This window comes from Chanodichthys erythropterus, chromosome 20, assembly GCF_024489055.1.
Source record: "Chanodichthys erythropterus isolate Z2021 chromosome 20, ASM2448905v1, whole genome shotgun sequence".
Lineage (NCBI taxonomy): Eukaryota > Metazoa > Chordata > Actinopteri > Cypriniformes > Xenocyprididae > Chanodichthys > Chanodichthys erythropterus.
Window position 1 is genome coordinate 38,280,603 of NC_090240.1, and position 17,423 is coordinate 38,298,025.

Consider the following 17,423-nt stretch of genomic DNA (forward strand, 5'->3'; position numbering starts at 1 on the left):
TGTTATCTCAAGGAAAGTTTAATGGTCAGCTACTGAACGCAAAGAAACATCATGCAGCATCTAAAAACTCAGATGAAAACTTGGGAAATTAATTAAATTGTGTAATATACCCAGGACTTATTACAGTTCACAAACCTTTTGAATCAACCAAAGCTTGAATTCTGGGAAAATGCTTCCCCTACTTTAACATGGTTGCCAGATCTTTAAATCACAGATGAAGTCTCGTTCAATGAAGTTAGAGAATATTTGTAACTTTCCGGCAGCCGTGCCGTGATTCCCGCATTAGGTTAAACCTATAGATTAACACCACTAATACAGCTTCTGGTTATTAACTTTTTGTTTTCCAAAACACCTGCTGATTTATTTGACAAACTACAACTCAACAAGCTTGTGAACGTTCCTATTTGTGTAGGGGAACCATATCATCAGGTGATTAAAACATCAAACCCAAAGTAATGGTTCAGGATGGAGATTGAGATGAAGGCTCGAAGTGGGCCTGGGTGAAATACTCAAACAAAATAACCCACACGATGTAGAAGTAACATCTTAAAGCACTCAAAGTTTCCACTTGAAGATCCTGTGAATTATTTACAAATATACATCATTACGTTCCTTCACAACACCTCTCAGAAATTGCATTGAATGGGATCGGTTTACAAAGCCCAATTTCACTTTATTTGAAGCGTTTTTGATTGTAGTGAAGCCAAACTGCATCGAAGAGCATCTTGAAGCAATTTCCCGATTAAAGTGCACGTGGATGAGGGATGAGAGGGGGGCATGAGGAGAGGGATGGAAGGGGGTACAGAGAGATAAATACGGAGAAAAGAGCATCACTCTCCAGATCGACAGCAAGCCCTGAAGCCGCACTGCAGATTCTGACATCCACTGGCCGTGTCAGCATGAGGACCTGCAGAACCAGAGAGAATTCATGTTAAAAATATAGAAAACAATTATTACATTTTGCATAAATGGACTCGCAGAGGAGATTTACTACTAAACTGAGAAAAATACATCGTAAGTCTAGAACTATTCTAGAGCAGTGGAGTGGGAAAAACTGATGGGAAATGAACTAAAAGTAAACAAAATGCAGCTAGTTTACGGTATGAGCTATTACACATTTTAAGTGAGATAAAAACAGCCTTCATAACAACCCACCCTTTACTTACCAAGATGCCGTCATACTTGTGTTTGGACTTCATATGTGGAATTGTGGGCATTACAGTCATTTACATTTAGCAGACGCTTTCATATCATATCATATATCATATAATACATTCATTTAACACAAGGATTCCCAAACGTTTTTGTTAGTCAAACACCTTTGAACTAATGAATATTCATAATGTTCACAGTTCTCTGATGCAGAGATATCATACTTAACTAAAATTACAACTAAACCATTAAAAAAATGTTTTTAATGTTTTTAAAATAAAAATATGAAATATTATACAACCCCATTTCCAAAAAAGTTGGGACATTTTGTAAAATGTCATAAAATCAAGAATCTGTGGTTTGTTAATTCTCTTGAACCTTTATTTAACTGATCAAAGTACAGAGTACAATTAGTATCCTCAATTTCCAAATGATTAAAAAGTGTAATTAAAAGGAAAGTCTGATGTAACACAGTAGTAAACATGCCTCTCTCACAACTTTTTTGGAGTGCATTGAAGCCTTCAAATCAAAATGTGTTTATTTTAAACAAAATACAAGTAATTTGGCCAGTGAAAACATTGGAAATTTTTTCTTTGTACTTTTGCCAGAAAAAAAAAAAGAAAAGTTCAAGAGAATTATCAAAATCACAGATTCTTGATTTTATTACGTTTTACAAAATGTCCCAACTTTTCTGGAACTGGGGTTGTAAAATATTTTATATATATGGCTGTCAAATTATTAATCGCGATTAATCGCATACAAAATAAATAATATATGCGAGTGTACTGTGTGTAATTATTATGTATATGTAAATAGAAACACATTCATGTATATATTTGATAAATATTTACAAGTATATGTATTTATATTTTTAAATATAAATAAAAATATTTTGTACATAACATATTTCTCTTAAATATATACATTAATTTGTGTGTATTTATATACACATATTAATTACATACAGTGCTAACACATATTATGCAAACTCAAACTTTTATTTTGTATGCGGTTAATCATGATTAATCGTTTGACAGAGCAAATATATATATATATATATATATATATATATATATATATATATATATATATATATATATATATATATATATATATATATATAAAAAATATATATATATATATATATATAAATAAAATTAATTAATATATATAATTAATATATATATATAATTAATTAGCTGCCAATGCAACATTTTTCATTTAGTATAACGATGCACTAAAACAATAAAACAACTAAATACACACACACACACATATATATATATATATATGTGTGTGTGTGTGTGTATATTTAGTTGTTTTATTGTTTTATTGCATCTTTATACTAAATGAAAATGAAAAATGTTGCATTGGCAGCTAATTAATTATATATATTAATTAATTTTATTTATATATATATATATATATATATATATATATAAAAATATTAAATATATATGTATATATTTAAAAATGAGATTAAAGAAAACAACTAAAAACGACAAAGCAAATGACAAAATTACTAAAACTTAAAACTAAAATGATTTGTTTTCTGAAGTAAAATAAACGTTAAATGAAAGATCATAAAATATACCTTAAAACTAGAGTTGCCAAAGCAACAATGTATTAAATATATAATAAAAAATTAATAAATAATAAACTCTATATACACACACACACATATTATATATTATATAAATACAAAAAAAAAAAAAAAATTACTAAAAAATAAATACAAAAGACTAAATCAAAATAATAATAAAAACTATAATAGTATCTCAATGATACTAAAATAAAACTGCTCTGATGTCAGATGCAGGTGAACAAAATATTTGATCTTTTTTAGTAAGTGTTATTATATTCTACATATTATTTATTTACATTTTAAGTTTTTCATTATTTATATAATATCAAATAATAAAAAAGTCAAATCATTTCTGAAGTAAAACAATCGAAATACAACACTATTATTAATAACGTTTCATAAACTCAGGAACCCAGTTCGGCAAAGTCTGATATGAACATAAAGATTTAATATTCAGAGATTCGTTATGCGTTTGTGAGCGAGTTATTTATTTAATTAATTATTTGCCGATACTTGGCTATTATCATAATTTTGGACTACAATAAGTGTTGTTTTCATAACTATCAGCACAATCCTATAAAACATGCATATCGTCTACATTCATGTGTGATTATGTGTTACCATTAATGTTATCGCAGTAGTAAAAATGCTCGATGTTGAGGGCGGGGCAAGCGGACACCAGCTCCTGAAGCCCCGCCCCTGTGATGAGCAGACAGCCGGAGAGATTGAGATGCTCCAGTAGAGGGAGTCCTCCACGCTGAGACAGACACCTGCAACAAACACACACTCAGAGCCCAATAGTCCAATAGGATTCGTTTTTACTGAGGTATCAAAATTGCGTTCTGTACCTCAGGCCGAGATCCGTGATCTGATAGCATCCGGACAGGCTGAGGAACCTGAGTGTGCGACAGGCTCCTGATTGGTCAGTCCTGTTGTGATGCTCGGGGCAAGATTCACCCTCAAACGAGCATTTAGTCCGAAAATCAACACTGCCCCCTGTGGCCTCGAGGTCACAGTGCGCTTCTCTCACAGTCCAGAGCGACACATCGGAGGTGCAGCAGGTGGAGTGACCGCAGAGGGCGTCACCCATTGAGCTGTACTGCCAGTGGGAGGAGCTAATACCAGTCCTGAAGCTCCGCCTCCGGCTCCTCCTACAGCAGCATGAGCCGCCGCCTCCCTGCGGCTCAAAGATGTTGCCACGCCCACTTTCATGTGCAGACACGCCCCCTCGTCTGCTCCAGTCGGCCGCGTCCTCGATGTCGGCTAGTTTCGCCGGATTGAGAACCCACACGTGGGCGGGGCCACAGCCAGAGCCACGCCCACCAGGTCTCCGCTTGAATATGAGATCCTGGCAGCTGCGTCCTATTGGTGGGAGGGAGTGCTCGTCCTGTAGTTTGATGGGAGAGGGCGGGGCTTTCAGTAGCTTGGCTCTGCGATCTGGACTAGACGTCGTTAAGTCGCCCAATCCCAGCGACAGGATCTTCAGCGTGCGGTCGGTGATTTTGTCGCAACCCGACAGATCCAGATGCTCCAGAGTACGACACACCCCGAACTCCGCCCAGCTGGAGAAACACAACTGATTAACTGTAATATTCATCACTGCAAATGGGCTCCACAAAATCAGCATGGCAGTATAGTATATCAAATATGGCGATTTGGACATTCAATGCCAAACATTTTGAAAACTAACCAACCTGTCAAAGGCAGAGTCGGAGATGTCAGTCTGCGTGAGGTCCAGGTGCGTCAGGTTCGGGCACAAACTGAGGATCTGTCGCACCTGGAAGGAGAAATCATTATTTTTATTTTATTTTACAGTTCGCATCTTACAAAACTATGTATAACTACATTTCACAGACATATTAGACACGATTATTAATGCACAATTAATCGTTATAAGCAAGGTCACCAGGTCTGTGCAACAAACGGGGGTGGAAATCAACCCGCGGAAAACATTTTACCGTGGAATCCGAGTGGGCTAGTTTGGGTAGCAATTGGACGGGTTTTGTTGTGAAAACCTCCCAAACCTGACCGTACCAATCAAAATAGAGTAAATAAAATTGACTCTTCAAATAACGATTGTATCAATTGCATCATTTTGCCAGTAGGTGGCGACAAGTGACTGTTAAAAATGTATTAGTCATTGAATCATTCACTCAAGAGATTTGTTCAAATACACTGATTCATCCAGTAAAGAGAACAAGAAGTCTTTATGAGTGAGTCACTGAATCATTTTGAGTGAATGATTCAATGACTCACTCATGAAGACTTCTTGTTCTCATTTGTTCAAATACACTGATTCATCCAGTAAAGAGAACATCAAGTCACTGAATCAAAACGATTTTTAAACAATAATTCATTAATAAGACTGCAGCAATTAACATTTTGTCAGAACCTCAATTACATGTTATTTTGTTTAGTTATTCAGAATTGTGGGAGAATCATGATCGATTAAAAAAATAAAAGACTTTCAATTTATCCAGAATCATGCAGCTCTAAGATTATATTATATTATATTATATTATATTATATTATATTATATTATATTATATTATATTATATTATATTATATATTTTAGTACCCAGATGAAACCTTTTAAAAACAATTAATAATTAATTTTAATAATTATGTAATAAATATTTATTATAATTATATTTAACAACATTAAAAGGCAGGATAGACCAGTAAAATATGCTTAATAGTCTTAACAGTCAAAGTTATCTTTCAAAAATAAATATAATATAATATAATATAATATAATATAATATAATATAATATAATATAATATAATATAATATAATATAATATAATAATATCATTAAGATTACATTAAATGTTCACAGATGAAAACAACTATTAATTCAAATATTAAAAAATATTAATATATAATTAATAATTAGTAACATTACAAGCTAGAAAGACCAGTAAAATAGGCTTAATAGTCAAAATTATCATACAAAAATATAATAATATTTCCTAGACATATAATAGAAATAACATAGTATAATATATAAAATAATAATTACAATATAGTTCCCAGATAAAACCTTTTAAAAACGACTATTAATTAAATTTAATTATAATAAAATAGATATATAATGAATAAATATTTATTATAATAACACTGAATAACTTTAAAAGCAGAACAGACCAGTAAAATATGATTAATAGTCAAAGTTATCTTACAAAAATATAATAACTAATTAAATAGAAATGTAATGTATTCTACTGTAATACTTATATTAAAATATTGTATATTTATATATAACATAATATAAAATAATTATATTACATTAATGTTCCCAGATGAAAACTACTATTAATTAATTTAAATAAGAAGAAATTAATAACATTACAAGCAAGAATGTCCAGTAAAATATGCTTCATAGTAAAAGTATTTCCCAGAACTATAATATTATTATATTAGATCAGATTATATTTGTTTTAAAAAAGATTTAATCTAGGAACGTTTAATTTGATTTAATAATTATAAAAAATAACATTGAAAGTGAGATATTTTACAGCACTGACACAATCTCGAGCTGCTCTGTTCTCGGTTCGCTCATGATGTCATTATTTCACGTACGCACCATCTTGCTGGAGACGGCGGCGCTGTAGGCCAAGCTGAGCGAGCGCACGGACGGGCCGACGGAGGGCAGGAGCTTCTGGATCATCCCGTTGAGCAGCGTCTTCTCCCTCTGAACCGCACTGATGGCCGGAGATCCGTCGGACGCCTCCTCTGAACACAGCAGGAACACACAGCTGAGCACGGCCCGCGGGATCATGGGAAGTGTGGTTGTGAGCGCAGCGGCGAGGCTCACCTGATTCGTCCACGTCTGCGTCCTCGTCCCTCTCCTGATAGGCTCGTCCCTCGTCCTGGAGACTCTTCACCCATTCCTCGTCCGGCTCTTGGTCCAACTCGGCCGGAGGACCGCAGTAATAATCACCTGGAAACACAGTTAACAACAATGACATGTGACCTAATCGATGTGAGATACTGTATCCCAGAATGCAATGCACTCGACCCGATCTTCTCCAATAAAACTGCATTAAAAATGTAAAATAATCCTGTTTATTTTTGATGTGACTGGACAACATGTGCGGAATTAAACATGGATTAATGCATTTTTTTATTTAATAAAAAAAATAAAATAAATAAATATATATATATATATATATATATATATATATATATATATATATATATATGTGTGTATGCAGGATATCAACATTTTTAATAAATGTTTTATGATAATAAAAAATAAAACCAAACCTGAATCATACAATTTAAAAAAAAGTATAACTAAAGTTTTATAATTAATTATAATAAATATTTAAAAAAATAATTCACTAATGCAGTACATCACTGTTTTTAATAATTTAAAATTATAAAAATAATTCGCTAAAGCAGCATATTACGTACGTGAGTTTTTAACAAAATCAATTAAAGCTTCATAATTAGTTATAAAAATATTTTAAAAACAATTCACTAAAGAAGTGTACTACTGATTGTAATTAAAGTTTCATCATATTAAAAAAATAATAATTTTAATAATGCAGTATATTAATGTCTTTTAATTGAAGTTTAATATAAAATTAAATAAAGATTTACAAAAATTCACTGTAGTATATAACTTTAAAGTTTTATCATTATCAATATTTAAAAAAATAATAATAAAAATAATTCACAAATGCCATTCACTACTGTATATAAATAAAAATGTATAATGTAAAAAATAATGAAATAAACAAGTATAAAAATAATTCACTAATGTAGTATATTATTGTTTTTAAAGTTTTATAATATAAAATTAATTTAAAAAATGCAATACTGTTTTTAATTGAAGTTTTCTAATATAAAAATAATTCAATAAAATGTAAAAATATTTGCTATATAATTCTAAAAAAATAAAAAAATATAAAAAATATTATATAAAAATTTATTAATTTATAAATGTAAAATATTTATATTTATATAAAAAAATTCGAAAAAAATATTTAAAAAAAAAAAAAAAATACACTGCATACTAATTAAATTAAATAAAAAATTTGAAATAGCACCATGAAAAAAAACATTTATTTTCTATAATTGCTCGATCATTGGTGCACATTATTATTCTAAAGGATAAAAATATCTTCCATCATAAAGTAATAAACATTGAATTATTCCCTACATCTCAGCTGGTCACAAGGTGGCGATAAAGGGACATGAACTCAAAGCTGAGCCTATTTATTAATAATTCATTTGTTTATGATGTCACTGGAGTAACTCTACTGTACTTTATTATCCTCGAAACACTCTGTTTGCAGACAGCAGCGTATATACATGTACAGCAACACATTTCTGAAGGATCATGTGACACTGGAGTAATGATGCAGAAAATTCAGCTTTGATCACAGGAATAAATTACACTTTACTATATATTCACATAGAAAACAGATCAATAATATTTCACATTTCTACAGTATTTCTGACCAAATAAACACAGAAGAGACTCTTTCAGAAACATTAGAGGTGTCAGTAAATGTCTGAATGTCACACTTCAGATCAGTAAGAAGAGACACACACCTCGAGCCCAGCGGACGGGGTACAGGTGTCTCCACAGCGAGCCGGTCCTGGTCACCTGACTCCAGACGCTGCACACCTGCCCGCAGCGGCACAGATCCTCCGGACCCAGGAAGCGGAACACCCGGAGCAGCACTTCCTGCGGCAGCGCCGAGATGGACACGCGCTCGCTGCCCCGCTCTGCTGGAAACAACACATCGCAGGACTGACACATGACATCTGACACAAACCTGAGGACGCTGCCAGAGTCACATGGTTACTGTCAGCTCAGGGGAACTCTAGGTTTGCGTCAGAATGAAACGCTTCAGTACGGAAGGAGGTTGAGAAATCTTCTGCTAGAGGGACACGGCCAGTGACTGGAGGAGAGGTCACGTGACGTGATAATAAATAAATAAATATCTAATCTGGATGGATGAAATCAAGTCCCGCCCAACATTATATTCACTCTGAAGTACGTCACTGATATCAGACGGGAATTATTGAGGGAAAAGGTGTGATTTTTCAGATAAAATGAACAAATTCTTTGTTTTTTATAATCTTTCATCAGAAAGTGAAGAAACTTTGATAAACCCTAAATTACTCCACAGATCTCAGCTGATCTGTGTCAAAACTGACAAAACATCAAAACTGACTGAATTCATTTATTATATTTGATTCATCCGCAATCATTTCTCCACATATGACACGCAGGAAATAATCATTTGTTCCCTTGTTTTAGTTCAACATGACCATGATTTACTAAACGAGGGAATTAATACTTAATTAATGGCCACTATATATATATATATATATATATATATATATATATATATATATAGTATTTAAAATAAGTTAAATGTTACTATTGTGATATTTCAATGTAAAATAAAAAATTAACTATTTAAAAAATAACATCGTAATACTAATAATATAATAAATGTATTTTACAAAACTGTAAAACTACAATACTAATAATTATGTTGTCTTAATTTCTGCATTCATTGAAGACTTTAAATATAATTCAACGCAAAAAAATGTAAAAAAAAAAATTAATGAATAAAAGTTATTATAAAATTATATTATTATATATATTATATCAAAATAAATATGGTTTGCTTTGCATATTTGGCCAAATATTTTGGGATTATATATAAATATATAACTATAAAATAATAGTCATACTGATAGTATAATAATAATGATTATTATTTCAAAAAATAAACAAAATTGTAAACAAAATGGGAAATATTACTTTCATGATATTTCAACGTAAAATAAAAATTATGTATTTAAGAAAAATAACAATTATAATAATAATAATATATAATTATAATAATGTATAATTATAACAACTGTAAAACTACAATACTAATATTTATGGTACTGTAATATTCTTAATTTTTGCATTTATTGAAAACTTTAAATATAATTTGACTAAAAAACAAATAAAAATTTGATGCAACAAAAATTAGACAACTAAATAATATATATATATATATATATATACATACACACACACACACACACACACACACACACTAATAAATGATAGAAAACCAACAAATAAATATAAATTATTGTGTACAAATTAAATAAATATAAATTAATGTAAATTATTGTTAAAAGAATTGCTTTGCTTGTTTGTAGGGCTGAACAATTTGACCAAATATTTTGTTGTTATATATAAATGTAACTATAAAATAATACTGATAGTATAATCATAATTAAGTATTATTATTATCATCATTACAAAAATAAACAGAATTTTGAATAAAACGGGAAATATTACTTTGTAATACTGTGATTTTCAATATAAAATAAAAAAAATAACGTATTTAAGAAAAACAACATAGTAATACTAATTATAATAATAAATGTAGTTTACAGTACAGCCGCTGTACGGCCGTTAGCGCCCTCTGCAGGCATTTGCAATAATAAGTAATGTTCATAAGTTTATTATATTATGTACTGTATATCACATTATATATTCTAACAGTGTTATTCAATGTGACTATTTGCTTTTGACGCTTTATTTGGTAAATTTTTATTCCCACATTACTGGATTATTACTGGATTAATCGTGGTTCAGTGACTGCAGGCTCTCACCGTCTCCGGTCTTCTCGTGGTCGGAGTATTTGAAGGCCTTGTGCAGCTCCTCGGCGTGACTCCAGAGGTTCAGGCCCTTCAGCACGTCTGCGGCGGAGCTCCAGGACGGGTTACTGCAGTGCTGCTGCATCACCTGACGCTTGATGGCCTTCAGCTCCTCGTACGTGAAGTACTCCATCAGCATGGGCTGATACACCTGAGCACAGCCACGACACATCAGACACCAGACGGGCTCATCTAGGGTTAAATCTGGCAATGCTGTGATATCAGTGTGATGATGAACGTGACTCTCACCTCCTCTTCCTCCTTCATATGAGGAAGGAAGTCCTGAGTGAACGCCTCCAACCTCTCCTTCAGCTGCCGCGCGTAATTCAGCTGCTCGTACTCGCTCTGAAACACAACCACATGACCTTAGGAGAGTAACTGGGAAGGGAGGAGCTGCAACAATGGAGAATATGAGGAAAATAAATCAACATTCAAGCACATTTCATTTAAAAGAGCTATTTAAAAAATAAAATAAAATAAAATGTAAAAAACATGAGTAAAATTAACTAAAATTAAAAAATTTTTTTTTAATTAAAATGAAAATATAAATATAAAAAATATATAAATATAAAAACAAAAATAAATATAAAAATATGTATAAATACAAAAAAATAAAAATAAATATAAAAACAAAATAAATATAAAAATAACTATAAAAAATAAAAATAAAAACAAAAATAAATAAATATAAAATAAATAATTTAAATAAATATATACTAGTGAAAATTACATGTTTGGGTAGAGGCTTTACTTTAAGAAGTCTTGCACTGTAATATTAATTATATTCTCTTGCTTTTTATTGTATACATTTTATATAATGCAAAAATAAACTAACTTAATACAATATTCAAGGTCCGAGTATGATCTGCGTCTCTCCGTACAGTTCATGATCTAAAAACCGCAGATGATTGTTTTGATAAGCTGCCGTCAGCATGAGAATTGACTTCATAACTGAAGTTATTATAAAGACTCTGTTTACAGACACTCAAGATCTTCATTCTTTCCATTTTCCGCACAGGAACTCGGAGCAGGATTTCCCAATGCCCTGTAAATAATCAAGTGGAAAATTCCCAAAATTTGGCAAGTTTGGACTGACACGTCAAAATGGACTTTGTCTATTGAAGATAAAAATCTTTCAGATAATTTTGCATCGAAGTTTTGTTTAAATACATAAACAGAGTGTATTTTTCTTATCTATGGAACAGCGTGGCATAAACCAGGTGTCACGTCACGCTCGGGTCTGACCACGAGTGTCTGTGACATCATCAGTAATTAGCAGTGGTCGGCATCAGACGAGTGTGAACGTGCCAAACATCAGCTCAGCTGAAAGGGGTTGTGTGTAAGAATCTGCAGTTCACCTGACGGCCACAGGTGGCGCTAATAACAAGAGTTTCTGAATTCTATAAGAAGGGTGTCATTTCTGCTGCAGGAATCACACACACACACACCTTCACGCTGCGCAGCCCCTTCTCAAACAGCGACAGCATTTCGGACAGCTTGTTGTCGGCATGCACGTGGTAGACCATGTGACTGCGCTCCTGCAGCAGCTCGATGATACACTCGTTCTCGATCTGCTCATGCATCTTGAACTCCTTAAAGGTGGCGAGGAGCGACTGCAGAAACGAGCGGAAGTCCCTGTTGTTGGAGAAGTTGGTCTTGGACAGCTGTGGGCGGAAACACATGAGAAACACATGAGACGAGCAATGAAACATCCGGAACCAATACTGATACTGATGGACCGATATTCTGATGGACCAATACTAATATACTGATGGACCGATATACTGATGAACCGATATTCTGATGAACCGATATTCTGATGAACCGATATTCTGATGAACCGATATTCTGATGAACCGATATACTGATGGACCGATATTCTGATGAACCAATATTCTGATGAACCGATATACTGATGAACCGATATACTGATGAACCGATATACTGATGAACCGATATTCTGATGAACCGATATACTGATGAACCGATATTCTGATGGACCGATATTCTGATGGACCAATACTAATATACTGATGAACCGATATACTGATGAACCGATATTCTGATGAACCGATATTCTGATGAACCGATATTCTGATGAACCGATATTCTGATGAACCGATATTCTGATGGACCGATATTCTGATGGACCAATATTCTGATGGACCGATATTCTGATGGACCAATACTAATATACTGATGAACCGATATTCTGATGAACCGATATTCTGATGAACCGATATTCTGATGAACCGATATTCTGATGAACCGATATTCTGATGGACCGATATTCTGATGGACCGATATTCTGATGGACCGATATTCTGATGGACCGATATACTGATGGACCGATATACTGATGGACCGATATACTGATGAACCGATATACTGATGGACCGATATACTGATGAACCGATATACTGATGAACCGATATACTGATGGACCGATATACTGATGGACCGATATACTGATGAACCGATATACTGATGAACCGATATACTGATGGACTGATATACTGATATACTGATGGACCGATATACTGATGGACCGATACGATATACTGATGAACCGATATACTGATGAACCGATATACTGATGAACCGATATACTGATGGACCGATATACTGATGGACCGATATACTGATGGACCGATATACTGATGGACCGATATACTGATGGACCGATATACTGATGGACCGATATACTGATGGACTGATATACTGATATACTGATGGACCGATATACTGATGGACCGATATACTGATGGACCGATATACTGATGGACTGATATACTGATATACTGATGGACCGATATACTGATGGACCGATATACTGATGGACCGATATACTGATGGACCGATATACTGATGGACCGATATACTGATGGACCGATATACTGATGGACCGATATACTGATGGACCGATATACTGATGGACCGATATACTGATGGACCGATATACTGATGGACCGATATACTGATGGACCGATATACTGATGGACCGATATACTGATGGACCGATATACTGATGGACCGATATACTGATGGACCGATATACTGATGGACCGATATACTGATGGACCGATATACTGATGGACCGATATACTGATGAACCGATATACTAATGGACTGATATACTGATGGACCGATATACTGATGGACCGATATACTGATGGACCGATATACTGATGAATCGATATACTAATGGACTGATATACTGATGGACCGATATACTGATGGACCGATATACTGATGGACCGATATACTGATGAATCGATATACTAATGGACTGATATACTGATGGACTGATATACTGATGGACTGATATACTGATGAACCGATATACCAATGAACCGATATACTGATGGACTGATATACTGATGAACCGATATACCAATGAACCGATATACTGATGGACTGATATACTGATGGACCGATATACTGATGGACTGATATACTGATGAACCGATATACCAATGAACCGATATACTGATGGACCGATATACTGATGGACCGATATACTGATGGACCAATATGAATGAGGCATTTATATAGCGCTTTCATATGTACTACTGTACACCCAAAGCGCTTTACAATCATATCAGGGGTCTCTCCTCATCCACCACCAGTGTGCAGCATCCACTTGGATGATGCGACGGCAGCCACAGTACAACGGCGCCAGTGCGCTCACCACACACCAGCTGAAGGTGGAGCGGAGAGACAGTGAAAGAGCCAATTCAATGGATGGCGATTATTAGGAGGCCGTGATTGATAAGGGCCTATGGAGGGAATTTGGCCAGGACACCGGGGTTACACCCCTACTCTTTACGAGAAATGCCATGGGATTTTTAATGACCACAGAGAGTCAGGACCTCGGTTTAACGTCTCATCCGAAGGACGGTGCTTGTTACAAGGGGGTGAGCACCCCCTGCTGGCCTTACCAACACCTCTTCCAGCAGCTACCTGGTTTTCCCAGGAGGTCTCCCATCCAGGTACCAACCAGGCTCAGCCTTGCTTAGCTTCAGTGGGCAACCGTTCTTGGGCTACAGGGTGATATGGCTGCTGGCTATACTGGACATACTGATGATATACTGATGATATACTGATGATATACTGATGGACCAATATACTGATGGACCAATATACTGATGGACCAATATACTGATGGACCAATATACTGATGGACCAATATACTGATATACCGATATACTGATGGACCAATATACTGATGGACCAATATACTGATGGACCAATATACTGATGGACCAATATACTGATGGACCAATATACTGATATACCGATATACTGATGGATGTATTTTTAATGTTGTCGTTATCGGCCCGATAAGAACATTTGGCCGATATATTAAAGCCAATAAATAATGAATTATTTCCTTCAGTTGTGCACACTGTACACAGCAATGATTTTGAATTGCTAGAAATATGATTGAAATCACTTCAAAAAGGAAAATACAGTAAAGCTCAACATGTGCAGCACAAGTCTGTCATATCGGCTACATAATATTATAATGAGAACATTATAATTGTGTGTTTGGGACATGACTTTTAATGGAGAGACTTTTGTTTTTGTAATCAGGCTCTCACAAATTATATAAAAATTTGGATTTAGATTTATTGGCCAATATATTGGTTATTGGCTTTCAAATATAAAGAATTATCGGTTATCGTATCGGTCAAAATTTTCATATCAGTGCATCCCTATTATATATAAAAAAAAATTCTACAGAGCCTCTAAAAGGACATAGTGGTGGAAAAAATATATTTCAATGTTTCTGAGTTCTGAAAACACCCAAAAGTTTTGTGAGGGAATGTAAAGTTTCTCAGGGGAACGAAAAACTGATGTTTACATTTAAATAAACGCTAGTTTCAGCTAGTTGCAAGGCAACATTTCTCATTTATGATTAGTTTGTTGAAGTACTAAACTAAAACTTAATAAAAACTATGTAGACATATTTAAAAATAATAATAAGAATGACAATTTAAAAAAAAAAAAATGAAAACAGAAAATGTAAAACTAAACGCTAATTCAAAATATTATCAAAAACTATAATAGTAATAACCCTATAATAACACTGGTCAGGCCTATAAATCAGATGATATTTTGCGAATCAGAGATTTTATTGGTTATCGTCCATTCTAGAGCAAAGGTTTTCAAACTAACGTCCAGGGGATAAAAATAAATATATAATTAATAATTAAGATCTAACTAACAAAATAAATTGATTAAAATAAAAACAATTATTAAAATAAATAAAAAAGATGTATAAAAATAAACTGAAATTAGTTTTTTTTTAAATTATTAAAAATAATTAATACTTAACAATACAGTATTATAGTGAATTGGGAAAAAAACAATGTACCATTAGAAACTAAATATTTTTACACATACTTATAAGAACATACTAAATGCCTTTTAAATTTTAGGATGGCGGACCCTCGCACGAAGATGATCATATTTGTGGGTCTGAAAAGAAAAGTTGTTTGTGCTTAATGTAATAAACATCATACAATAGTGAAAGAGGTTATAATTAGTCAAGACATCACGATAACAACTTTTGATCAGGCATTATGGCCTGGGTCCTAAAGGAGACTCGATTTCTCACGACACTGGCATCAGCGTCGGCCATTAAAAACTCATAGAACTGGTGTTATATAACACTGGAAGTGTGTCATATGTTAAATGAGTTCAGATGAGTGTGTAGACGCACTAAACACAACAAACTTACTGACACAGCACAAACACACACATTTGTGTCTTACATAAGCAGTGTGTGTGACCTTCCATCCCTGTATAAAGCTACACACCCACTAAAAACCATTAAAATCATCATTATCTCCTTGCAAAACCTGTTTAGAATAAATTACAGTAATCAGACTGAATCAGACTAAAGCTATTCGTCATAAAACTATCTCACACTGTACCATAAAACTCTACCACATTCAGTTTCAGGGGTTTAACGAGTTTAAAGTCAATCAGAAAAGCGTAAAGTTCATTTAAAGTTTGTTTTCAATCGATCTGATTATAGATCAGACACACTGAATGTGGTGTAATTCACATCTGTGTGGAGGTTTAATGCACAGATTATAAGGTTTAGAAGTTAATGTTGTGATAGCAAATCAATATAAAAAACAAAAAAAGAATAATTGTATTCAACATACGTCACAACATTATCAGACACTACATATTTTTACATATCACGTGGTATGTGAGTGCTTATATTATTATTATTCCACACAAATGAAGTGTTTTACTTATCTGAGTTCTGACTGTGATCAGATATTCACATTAAATGCATGTTAATATTACATCATAAAGTCTGATTTCGTACAGATCTGATATCAGACATTGACATTAAACTCTCATAATCTTTGTCCGTTAACTCACACGGTCAGAATTGGTTAAAATCTTTATAATATTTGAAGATAAAGATAGCGTCTCTGTGCTGATCTGAGATCAGAGCTTTATCAGACGCTCATAATAAACTCTGTTCTGTCTGTTAGCTGTCTGGCTAACACTAGCTCTCCTCAAACACATCGTCAGACCCCTTAAACCCGCTTTAATGTGTAAAATGACACTTAAAACAGATCAGACACGAACCTTCTCGCTGTAGAGCCCCACCAGCTGCTTCATGCGCCAGTGCGGCCCGGTAAAAACATCCACCTCGTCGGGAAACGGAGCCATCGCGCCTCCATCAGCTCCCACAGCGACTGAACACGGGTGCCAGATCCTCCGTGTAAAAACCCTCCTCTTCAGAACAGACAAAATAAGAAAAAACTAAAATATAATAATACAATTAATTAAATAAAATAAGAAACAACAACAAAAAAAATCTACATAAACAAAATAAAAAAAACGAATAAAAATATAACTAATTTAAAAAAAAAGATTCGTAATGCAATTAGTCATTATGGCATATATGTGCATTTATTACTAAAGTGTTACAATACAAAACATAAGTAGTAGTAGTATTT

At 33.5% G+C, this 17,423-nt stretch overlaps 1 protein-coding gene across 2 annotated transcripts; it reads right to left on the reverse strand.

The window, feature by feature from the left end:
* On the reverse strand, positions 1 to 17,170 carry fbxl5 (F-box and leucine-rich repeat protein 5). 2 transcript variants are annotated; one of them, XM_067371065.1, is made up of 11 exons: positions 17,050 to 17,170; positions 11,880 to 12,095; positions 10,681 to 10,776; positions 10,387 to 10,582; positions 8,305 to 8,481; positions 6,557 to 6,682; positions 6,326 to 6,474; positions 4,432 to 4,514; positions 3,586 to 4,299; positions 3,359 to 3,507; positions 1 to 907 (listed from the first exon to the last, which is right to left on the reverse strand). In XM_067371065.1, the coding sequence occupies exons 1-11, from the start codon at positions 17,131 to 17,133 to the stop codon at positions 831 to 833; spliced, it is 2,067 nt and encodes a 688-aa protein (XP_067227166.1). In that variant the 5' UTR covers positions 17,134 to 17,170; the 3' UTR covers positions 1 to 830. The 2 variants fall into 2 exon arrangements, with proteins under 2 accessions (XP_067227166.1, XP_067227164.1); XM_067371063.1 differs by having other exon boundaries at positions 8,305 to 8,484.
* Positions 17,171 to 17,423: the final 253 nt, after the last annotated feature.

Excerpts from the sequence above, each read along its gene's own strand:
- fbxl5 (XM_067371063.1), bottom strand. The coding sequence starts at position 17,133 with ATGGCTCCGTTTCCCGACGAGGTGGATGTTTTTACCGGGCCGCACTGG. Across the intron at positions 12,096-17,049 it reads TGGGGCTCTACAGCGAGAAG|CTGTCCAAGACCAACTTCTC; the intron begins GTTCGTGTCTGA and ends TTCCGCCCACAG. Across the intron at positions 908-3,358 it reads CTACTGCGATAACATTAATG|GTCCTCATGCTGACACGGCC; the intron begins GTAACACATAAT and ends CTGGTTCTGCAG.